Genomic DNA, 11,682 nt, shown 5'->3' on the forward strand with positions numbered 1-11,682 from the left:
TTTATTGCTCTTGCCTGTAGTAAATTGAACTGGTCGTGGTGGACCACAGCTGTAACAATAACAGCCCTCCATGGATATGCGTTGTAATTAGCAATTTAACATATCGTGAGAGTATTCTGCAGTCAAGGTTAAGTGGTTTGATACTCCACAACGATAGTGTACTGCGTCTGTTTTATGATTATTTGCTGTTCATCTTACCCAGTACTGGAAAATGTCCCCAAGTCCTTTTTATATTTCTGATTCAACTATATAAATTGTCGATTTACTACACGTGCTTTGGAAATAATTACTGTAGGTGTCAGTCCAATTACTTCTTAGCCGGGCGAGTTGGCCGTGCGGTTTGGGGCGCGCGGCTGTGAGCTTGCATCCGGGAGATAGTGGGTATGAATACCACTGTCGGCAGCTCTGAAGATGGTTTTCCGTGGTTTCCCATTTTCTCACCAGGCTGTACCTTAAGGCCACGGCCGCTTCCTTCCAACTCCTAGGCCTTTCCTATCCCATCGTCGCCATAAGACCTATCTGTCGGTGCGACGTAAAGCCACTAGCAAAAATAATTCTCAGGATTTTTTGAGGCAGGTTAGGAGTGTAAGGAAGTTGGGGAAGAGGGTGCAATATATTATGAAAAAACTCACTAGAGTAGATGTAGGATACAATATTTGCATTGAAATGATGTTAGCAAAGGACAGGGTGTCACGGACGGCTGCATCAAACTCATGACCCAAACAAGCATGGGATACCATTTTAACTGAGTTTCCGGCAAGTTCCCAAGTAGCAGAACTTTGAATTATCCTTTAATTCATCGCACATCTTATTTCCTCCACAATAGTGAATTCCAACCCAATTCCCCTCTTCTCTCTCTCGTTCAGATTTAGTATTCAATTAAAATGGTGGCTACAAATGCACTGTTCCGAGACGACTGCCTTCTACCCTGGTTAACAACTGGGCTACTCTCAATGTGCAGTGCACTGCATTTGATCGTGTTGTTTACGTAAAGCACGGCTACGCTGTATTGTCACAGGAACAAGGAAACAGGAAAATCATAGCCACATTGACAGGAGAAAGTTACTGCAGCTTACGAATGTATTAAAAAATGAAGTTAAGATGTTTGTGAAGCTTGCATTGATATATTACTGAACACAAATCACTATTCAAATTCTACAAACGAATAAATAATAATAATAATAATAATAATAATAATAATTGCTATACATTCTGCGCAGATCCAGAGTGTCAGAATTGTGCCCGATAGTTCCTTTGCGTGTCGGAAGCCACCAATAGAAGTAACCATTTAAACCTCCTATCTTGGAAGAAGAAGGCCAACGACACACAGAATGTCCATGAAAAAAACCTTTACGATATTTCTTAATTGTTTAAGTTAACTTCGGAGAGACTAGGAGTATGGAGCGTCGAACTCCTATTCGAAGCAATCTTCGTACTGGTCCGTAGAGGCCCTTGGAGTAGTGAAGGCTTCCATTATCCGTAACCTCAGCAGTTACGTGTTTAGCTCTAACATAGTACTCATTCTTTCTGTAGGCTGAGGGAACCTTAGGATTATGTGCCTCTCCTGAAATGAGAATCTATAGTCTAAAAAAGTTCCGATTTCCTAACGGGGAAACGAACCCTCGTCCTTCCAGCTGAACCCAACATGCCTTGACGCCTTGGCTAGGCAGACTCCTATTGCAATAATGGCACTGTGTATGCAGTTTTTAAACACATTCTCTTGTAAACTGTCAATTAGAGAAAGATGTCACTCCTAGAGATGATTTAGTTTAATTTCCCCCATCTTAAATCTTCAGCTAAGGAAATGTGCTACTTCCATGGCACCTGTTAAAGTAAACGAGCGTGTACTTGCCTCCTTGGTGTCAGCTGTCGACATGGCTGTAGCCTACGTTCTGCTTCGTGCGTCCTCACTGCACGCTTGCTCACAAACGACTGCGCTGGAGGCAGCCTGAGTATACGGTACGTATTCCCTCACGTCAAGTGTGCGTCATGTTGTCAGCATCAGCATTACCAGTTCCATATTGCACCCACTGTGCGACACCAACAGAGCGATATGGTCTCTGGTCCCCTGCTCAGCTACGGAAGTCGCGCATTAAAGGGCTCTTCCGCACTGCACCATTGGCAGATAGAGACTGTGGTTAGGGGCTTCAGCAGCGCACACTGCGTCTCCATAATAGTAGTAATAATAACAATAATAATAATTTAACATTAATGTGTCTTCAATGGTGATCGATTTTAAGAGACGATGAGTGTCGAAATTGTATCCTGCAAGAGTTCTTTATCGTGCCGGAAACTTGATACGGAGATGTCGCATTTTAAAGCCCTCCAAAGCCACGGACCTCAGACGGGATCGAACTTGCTATCTTCGGTACAGAAGGAAAGCGATTAACCGACTGCGTTAAAGAGGTAGGTATTATTATTATTATTATTATTATTATTATTATTATTATTATTATTATTATTATTATTATTATTATTTAGAATTGGCTTTACGCCGCACCGACACAGGTAGGTCTTATGGCGACGATGGGACAGGAAAGGCCTAGGAATGGGAAGGAAGCGTCCGTGGCCTTAATTAAGGTACAGCCTTAGCCTGCTGGCCTTTGGTCACAGGGACTCCGGGTTCGATTCTCGGCAGGGTCGGGAATTTTAACTACAATCGGTTAATTTCGCTGACAGGGGGCTGGGTGTATGTGTCGTCTTCATCATAATTTCATCCTCATCACGACGCGCAGGACGCCTAAGCGCGTCAAATCAAAAGACCTGCATATGGCGAGCCAAACTTGTCCTCGGACACTCCCAGCACAAATATTATTATTATTATTATTATTATTATTATTATTATTATTATTATTATTATTATTATTCCGGGGTATCTGTGGAACGCACAGGTGATGAAAGAAGGTGCGGGCTTGAATGGGTCTAACTACAATATCAAAATTAATTTAAAGCTTAAACTGAAGGTTATATTTTCAGAACTTCAAACTTAACAATTTTTCATGATAATGAAGCATCAGGTACAATGGCAATCATAAAACAAGTACAGGAAAAATACAAAATTAGTGAACGTGACAGATTTTGGGCTTCAAGCCCCTCGTTTTACAATTCTTGTGCACCCAGCTCAAATTTACAATTCCAAAAAGGACAACTTTAGTAAAGGGCAGAAATCCCCTAATTCACAGAGCACTTGCTCCTTAAATACAGTATCTGGCCTTCCAGGGGCGCTCTTTACAGTTACAAAAATTGAAAAAGAACTAACAGGCTCGCCATTTTCTTTCAGCCTCCTCGAGGCAACATCAAAAATCTTAAACTCTCTGGCCTTCCATGGCCCAACTTACAATTTGAAACAGGGGTATCTTGTACCCAACCTATAGGGCCTTTGCGGAAAAGAACAGGTTAAGTAAATGGCCCGAAACACAAACTGAATGGAGGCGTATTGCTCTCCAAGATAAGAACCCCCCAAAAAACCTAAGGGGCTCTAGGCCGATGAAACAGAGCTATTCCCAAACTACTGAGGTGACTCGCATAGAAATTACGTTACCACACTACAGAATTAAAAACAGTTATAAAACGTAGTCACCTCAAACCAAGATGAAGGGGAGCTCAAGAGGGTAAATCACTCTCTATCCCCGATTTACAGTTAAAGATTTTGTGAAGGTTTTACATTAGCCGGAAGAAAGTTACATTTTAGAAAAGCTGGTTACATAACTAAAGAATCGGACCTTTCCCTCGGATTAAACTGCGGAGGTAGCAAGAAAGAATAAAGTTATGTGGCCATTACCTTGTAGATGTTCTAGCTGCCGACGAAAGAGGCCGCCCGCCTCCCACTTAACGCACACACTCTGAAAGATGATGATCAATTGGCCAAAAAATGTGACAAGCCGCAGTTTATAAACCCTCAGGGAAGGTTCGAGATCATTCAAGACTAAACTAGCCACACACTCTCAATTTTATTGGTAGATTTCAAAAGAAACTCTCAGAATCGAACAAGAAGCCTATGATAGCCGGAAAATTAATTACAGAAATTAGTGATCGGTTAGGTTCAAAACTGGCGGAAATAAAAAGGAAATATTGCCAACCCAAAAATAAATTAACATCAATCAGTTACAAAAACCTAGAAATACAAAACTTCCTTAAATTATAAGCTCTTTCACTTTGCACCAGGGTGCATGATCATAGGTTTTTTTTTTTTTGGTGGTGTCATCTGTGGAAAAATGTCCAAACTTCTTGATGAATGGCAAACAAAATAAGGAGAAATTCACTCAGTTTAGGCAACTGCACAATAACAAAATTACATCATATTTCTGTGGTGACATCTTCTGAGTAAAGTTCTAAGTTGGTGTGGTTTCAGTTTCAGTGTTTTACCAATAGAGGAGTTCATTGGGCGCTGAATTTGAATGCGCGGCTTCGGGGTGTTCCTCCCGGTACAATTACTATTATTCTTTCTTTCTTCGTTTCGGCCTGCTGTGGACCACGTTATTTCAACCGTTTGCATCCTTGAGCTTTAATTCTTCCCCAGTACTCACGCATTCTCGTTCTGTGAGCCTCCTTTCTTTCATCAGTCCACTTCTTGCCTGTTTTCAACTTTGGCCTTTCTTGGAACCTCTTGTATCCCTGGAGCTTTTTCTGGAGAGGAGCACGTTTCTGGATGTCTTCGAGTGTGATTCCTATTTCCTGAAGGTCTTTTTCAACTTCGATAAACCAGGGTCCCTTGGTTTTCTTATTAAGAAAGTAGGAAAATATCCTATTGGTCTGTCTCTGTGTGCTCATGCGTGCCATATGGCCATAAAAATTAATCCTCCTTTTCCGAATCGTGTCCGTTATCCTCTCCATATGCTGGTACAGATCGCTGGTGTGTCGTCTCCTGTACTCACCATTTTCTTTGATTGGTCCAAGAATCTTTCTCAGGATTTTTCTTTCTTTAGCTTCTAGCTTCTCCATCAGACCTCTTCTGTTCATTGCAAGGCATTCTGCTGCGTACAGTGCTTCCGGGCGTACAACCGAACAATAATGCCTAAGCTTGGCGTTGATGGACACTGATCTTTTGTTGTAGACATTCCTAGTCAGCTGATATGCCATCTCCATCTTGTTGATTCTGTACATGATTGCTTCTTTCTCAGAGTTGTTAGGTACTATCCACTCACCTAAGTACTTAAACTTTTCCACCTGCTTGATTTTTCCCTGTTCCACAATGAGCTCTCTGGGAGCTGGCTTGATGTTGGTTATAAACTCTGTTTTTTGGAAAGAGATTTGAAGGCCAGCTTTTGCTGCTTGGATTCTCAGTTGGTTAATTTGTTTTTCAGCAGTATCTAGGGAATCAGAAAAGATCGCTAGGTCATCTGCAAAAGCTAGGCAGTCTATGATAAGATCATCTTTCTTATATCCTATTCTAAGGCCATTCTCAACCTCTTCCTTGCACATCTCTTTGCGCCATTCCCGAATGATTTTCTCCAGAACGCAGTTGAAGAGAAGGGGTGATAGTCCATCCCCTTGCCTAACACCAGTCTTGATTTCGAAGACGTGTGAAATTTCTCCCCTGAATTTCACCCTGGACGTAGTGCTGGTTAAGGTCTGTTGAATGATAGCTCTCGTTTTGTTGTCTAAGCCCATTTCCTTCAGAATGCGGAGGAGAGTGTGTCGATCTATGGAGTCATAGGCTTTTTGGAAGTCAACAAAAGTAACTACAAAATTCCTATTCCTGGATTTTAGGTACGACAGGACGGACTTAAGTTTTATGATCTGCTCTGCACAAGATCGTCCTTTTCTAAAGCCTCCTTGGTATTCACCCAACTGTGAATCAAGTTGCTCTTCTGCCCGAGTTTGAAGGGCTTTGGAAAGAATTTTGTATGTTACTGAGAGAAGGGAGATGCCGCGGTAGTTGTTTACATCTGTTTTCTCACCTTTCTTATGTAGGGGATGAATCAGGGCTGCTCTCCAATCATTTGGGATCCTTTCTGCTTCCCAGATCTCGCGAATGATCTCAGTTAGTTTATCGATCGCCTTTTCACTTGCAGACTTCCAGAGTTCAGCAATTATCGCATCTTCTCCAGGTGCTTTGTTGTTCTTTAATGATGTAATTATCTGTTTGATTTCCTCTTTTGTGGGGGGAGAAGAGTCTGGGTTGGGATGTCTGGATTCTTCAAAGGTGAATTCTGATTCTGGTTCTTCGCAGTTAAGAAGAGATTCAAAATATTTAGCCAAGATTTGGCAGTTATCCTTGTCGTTGTAGGCAACTTTTCCATTGTGATCTCGGAAATGTAGACTTGGTGGGGTGTACTTCGTGAGGTTGCGTTTGAAGGTTCTATAGAAATCCCTAGTATTATTCTTATTAAAGTCCTGCTCGATCTGTGTCAGTTGGATTTTGTCAAATGCGCGCTTTACTTGGCGGATCACTTTCGCTGCATGTTTCCTAGCCTTCAGAAAGTCTTCATATCTTTCTGGATTCTTCAGGGAATTCCATCTTTGCCAAGCGATTTGTCTTTGTGTTATGGCTTCATCACATTCTTGAGTCCACCACGGATGCTTCTTTGGTTTCTTTAGCAATACTGTCTCCTCAGCCGTTTCAACAATGGCATTTTTCAGTTGTTCCCAATTTTCTGTGTTCAAAGACTGAAGTTTCTGGGTGAATTCTTCGCTAGTTTTCAGCTTTTCTGTATCAAATTTGCTAGTTTTCTTTATCTTAACTCTCTTGGTGTTTCTTGGATGAAGCTTAATTTTGATCTTGGATAGATAGTGGTCTGAGTCAAGGTTAGCACTTCTCAGGACTTTAACATTTTGGATCTCTTGTGTTGCTTTTCGTGCAATGGCAACATGATCTATTTGAAATTCTCCCAAGTGAGGATTTGGTGATATCCATGTCTTTTGTTTTCTCGGTAGATGTTTGAAGGCTGTTGACTTAAGAACAAGATTGAATGCCTTACAAAGCTCTATAAGCCTTTCCCCATTTCGGTTGGTTCGTTTGTGGGCTGGATAGTTTCCAACGATGTTTTGGAATTTTCTTTCTTTGCCAATCTGGGCATTGAAGTCTCCAAGCAAAATGATTGTGTGTTTGTCAGGAATTTTTGATATAACATCTTCTAGGTCCTCCCAGAATTTGTCTGTTCCTTCTGGGTCTTTCTTGTTTGCCTGGTTGATTGGCGCATGTACGTTCACAAGCGTGTGTACGTTGTTCATACTCCGAAAGCTAAGCATCGAGACCCTGCTGTTAGGAGAGCTGAAGTCAGTGACTGAATCAATAATTTTCCTGCTGACAATAAATCCTGTACCAAGGTGTGGAACAGTTTTCATCACACGTTTGCCAGTTTTCCCTTTGAAGATTCTATAACCTTGTGATTCAAACGCATGTTCATCAGTAAACCTTGACTCTTGAATTGCTGTAATTAGGATTTCATGATGGGAGAGGACATCCGTAAGATGTTTGAGTTTACCAACTTTCAAGAGGGAGTTGGCATTGAAGGTAGCAAAAAAATTTCGGTGTTTGTGGCTGATTTTGTTCCTAGGAGTCTCCGATACCTCCTTGCATGTAGGTGCAGGCTCCCCAGAATCCGAAGGCCTGCTTACGTCACTCAAGGCGACGGTGGATTGGTTACCACCTGGGGTACAGTTTCCTGTTGAATTTTCCTCCATGCTTTGCAGTTGAAAACTTGTAGTTTGGGGTCGGTGTAGTTTTACATCGACCAAGTTACTTCCAAGGTTGTAAGCCTTGGAGAGAGCCTGGTGTTCGACTCGGGATGGCATTTCCTCCATACCCCATGCTTCGGTTCTCCCGCCGGTACTCGGGTGGCTGATTGCAGTGGTTTCCCACTGGGCGATGGGGGCGCCACGTCCCTACGCCAAACAATTACTATTATTATTATTATTATTATTATTATTATTATTATTATTATTATTATTATTATTATTATTATTATTATTATTATTATTAACAAATAATAAATAACGAAACGAGGCCACAGAACAAGTTACAAATGGAGGATTGTGGTGGCGTTTGGTAAATTCACAGAGGGTTGTAGACTGAACGCTGAAAGGCATAACGGTCTATAATGAAGATGGATGGATGGATGGACGGACGGACGGACGGATGGAAAACCAAACCACATGGCGCAACAGCTCCAAAGGGCCATGGCCTACAAAGCGAACGCTGCTCAGCCCGAAGGCCTGCAGATTATGATGTGTCGTGTGGTCAGCACTACGTAATCCTTTCGGCCGTTATTCTTGGCTTCACCGGGCGAGTTGGCCGTGGGGTTAGGGGCGCGCGGCCGTGAGCTTGCATCCGGGAGATAGTGGGTTCGAATCCCACTGTCGGCAGCCCTGAATATGGTTTTCCGTGGTTTCCCATTTTCACACCAGGCAAATGCTAGGGCTGTACCTAAATATTTTTTGCTAGTTGCTTTACGTCGCACCGACACAGATAGGTCTTATGGCGACGATGGGATAGGAAAGGCCTAGGAGTTGGAAGGAAGCGGCCGTGGCCTTAATTAAGGTACAGCCCCAGCATTTGCCTGGTGTGAAAATGGGAAACCACGGAATGTACCTTAATTAAGGCCACGGCCGCTTACTTTCAACTCCTAGGCCTTTCCTATCCTACCGTCGTCATAAGACCTACCTGTGACGCTGCGACGTAAAGCCACTAGCAAAAAATCATGGCTTCCTAGACCGGGGCCGCTATCTCACTGTCAGATAGCTCCTCAATTGTAATCACGTAGTCTGAGTGGACCGCGAACCAGCCCTCAGATCCAGGTAAAAGTCTCTGACCTGGCCGGGAATCGGACCCACGGCCTTCGGGTAAGAGGCAGGCACGCTACCTCTACACCACTGGACCGACTATGTATGTATGTATGTATGTATGTAATTATTATTATTATTATTATTATTATTATTATTATTATTATTATTATTATTATTATTAAATGAATGCCTGGCCAGATCGGGTGATTTTAACCATGTCTCATTCTTCTGACTCGAGGACTGTGTATTTGTGTTCGTCCTAATACACATATTCATTTACAAATATCACTATACAAACAAACGCAGAAATACGCCAATAGTGAATACCTCCCTCCACATAAGGCTGGCTTATGGAAAAGCATTCGGTCATCAAACTTGCCTTAATCCATGTTTAGTGCCGACCCCAAGTAATTGGGAAGAAGTAGCTGTTATGTTTCTTATGCCTCACCGACACAGACAAGTCTTGCAGCGTCGATGGTGTAGGGCAGGGCTAGGAATGTGAATGAACCAACGAGCTAGAATAACATAGAGGGGCTGTATACCTGACATAAGCGCTCCCTGCTTGAAGCAAGTTGATAAGGGGCAGCCATCTAAACGGTTGTCAAAACAAAGCGAATTGGCGCGAGAGCATATGTTGAGGTGACAGGGAGATCGTGCATGCCAATTTAATTCCCTAAGTTTTAAGAAGTGAAAAGATAGATTCTCGCTTTCAAGAATGCCAGCCGTAAGCTCAGCGTATGGTTGTACTAATCGAAGTAATAAAACCAAGGATATATCGTACTTTTAGTCAGTATTACTGAATTATAGCCGAGATTCCTTTTTGTTCTTTCTGTTTGTAATTAAATCCATTTTATTGTTTACTTAGCGAAAGTACGGATAGCCACGGTAATTATTTGTCGAATTTTGTTTCATATTTCGTTTAAAGAACAAGGAATTAACTGAACAATGCGTTGTGAGGAAGAAAAGAGATAAATGGTATCCCACTCAATTCAGTTGCTTATGCTCTGTACATTTCCAGCCCTATTTAATTTTCATTCACATTTACAAATAAAGGAAATGGAACGCCCACCACCAAGAAAACGTAACCACAAAAAATCACTTATTTCGTTCAAACGTACACCAAGTATGATAAATACAGCATTTTATTGCTATTTTTGAAATGTATACAGCCTTTATTGTAGATGTCTGTTGCCTTGGTTGTTAAAACTATGCCACACTTCATAATGGACAACTTTCAAGCTAGTAATCCCAGAATGATATGGTAATGGGAGAAACATGATATCTCCCCTATATTATAATAAATAATTACACTAAACGATTATTGTGGTAAAGTATTCATGGGCCGCCTCTGTGGTGCACTGGTTAGCGTGAGCAGCTGCCACCCCTGGAAGCCCGGGTTCGATTCCCAGCTCCGCCACGAAATTTGAAAAGGGGCACGAGGGCTGTAACGGGATTCTATCAGCCTGGGGAGGTCAACTGAGTAGAAGTGGGTTCGACTCCCACCTCAGCCAACCTCGAAGTGATTTTCCGTGGTTTCCCACTTCTCCTCCAGGCAAATGCCGGGATGGTACCTAACTTAAGGCCACGGACGCTTCCTTCTCCCCCCCCCCACAAGGCCCCTGTTCAGCATAGCAGGTGCAGCCCTCCCTCACAGTTGTATCCCCCGACCCAATATCTCACGCTCCAGAACACTGTCCTTGAGGTGGTAGAGGTGGGATCCGTCGCCGAGTCCGTGGGACCCTACCAGTGAGACTGGTCGACTACGACTACCAGGGAGCCGTCGAGAAGCTGCTGGACGCGCTCGACACGGCGGATGTCCCCATCTATGAACGCCCGGGACTGGTGGTGTTCAACCGGCCGGGGGAAAGCGACTACCAGGGGACGCTGAGCGTCTTCGACCACCTGAATGCGACTGCGGAGTTCATCGGAGAGCCACTCCTGCCGATCATCGGCATTATGGTTGCTTCCTGGGCGATCATCATCCGCCCTAACGACGCAGCCAGCTTCAGGATCTACGAGGAGCGCGCGTCCCAGCAGTTCCAGGTTGCCCGGCTACCAGGACTCAGGGAGCACCTGGACGTCTCGGGCTACCAGGAGGCAGCCTCGCAGACGGAGCCAACGACCGAGGACGACGGCGGCGCTCCCGAGCGCCGCGACGGCGCGACTCCAGTTGGAAAGCTGTACTCCACGAAGTACACGCAGACCAACAAGGCGACAACCAGGGCGAAGTGGTCGCAGACGCAGGCCTACCAGGAAGGGCCTGTTACCCGGGCGCAAACCAGGAACGCGCCCGTGTTGGTGGAGAGCAGCACAGCGGTGGAGAAGGACGCCCCCTGGCGTACTGATACTGCTGCCCAGGTCCAGCCTGCCTGCACGTCTGTCGAGTTGCAGACCTCGATGTGCGCCCCCCAGGACAGGGAACGCAGTCGAGTGTTAGCACAGACCGACGCCACCGCCGCCGCCAGCCAGGAGAAAGAAGAAGATGGCGACGCAGAGGGGCCGGCAGCTACCCCGGGGTTACCAGGCCGGGAGGAGGGCCACCAGGGCGAGGCCTCTTCCCCCGCCGAGAAGCAAACCTCGGGAACGACCGACGCCGCCGCCAGCCAGGGGAAAGAAGAAGATGGCGACGCAGCGGAGCCACCAACTACCCCGGGGTCACCAGGCCGGGAAGAGGGCCACCAGGACGAGGCCTCTTCCCCCGCCGAGAAGCAACCCCCGGGAAGAAGAAGAAGACGACGCCGCACCAGGAAGCAGAAGGCGACGCTGGCTCACCAGGAGAGGACCGCCAAGCAGCAACCCAGGACTGCTCCCAGGACAGCAGTCAACCGAGGAGCCAATCAGGAGAGGACCTCAGCGGGTAGCGGCAGTCAGGTGAGAGTGAAACGTCCCCCTCAGCAGCTCTTGCAGTGTTTCCGCTGTCTGAGGTGGGGCCACCGTCAGGTTAGCTGTGGGCTC

General features: G+C 44.9%; 1 protein-coding gene across 1 annotated transcript in view; it reads right to left on the reverse strand.

Moving 5' to 3' along the window:
* The window catches only part of LOC136863266 (uncharacterized), a 326,298-nt gene extending 324,339 nt beyond the window's left edge, over nt 1–1,959 (reverse strand). Inside the window, exon 1 of the mRNA XM_067139651.2 lies at nt 1,853–1,959. Coding sequence (XP_066995752.2) covers nt 1,853–1,876 — 24 coding nt within the window. The 5' untranslated portion in view covers nt 1,877–1,959. The remainder of the gene's footprint in view (nt 1–1,852) is intronic.
* Nucleotides 1,960–11,682: the final 9,723 nt, after the last annotated feature.

The sequence above is a fragment of the Anabrus simplex genome, chromosome 2, assembly GCF_040414725.1.
Source record: "Anabrus simplex isolate iqAnaSimp1 chromosome 2, ASM4041472v1, whole genome shotgun sequence".
NCBI lineage: Eukaryota > Metazoa > Arthropoda > Insecta > Orthoptera > Tettigoniidae > Anabrus > Anabrus simplex.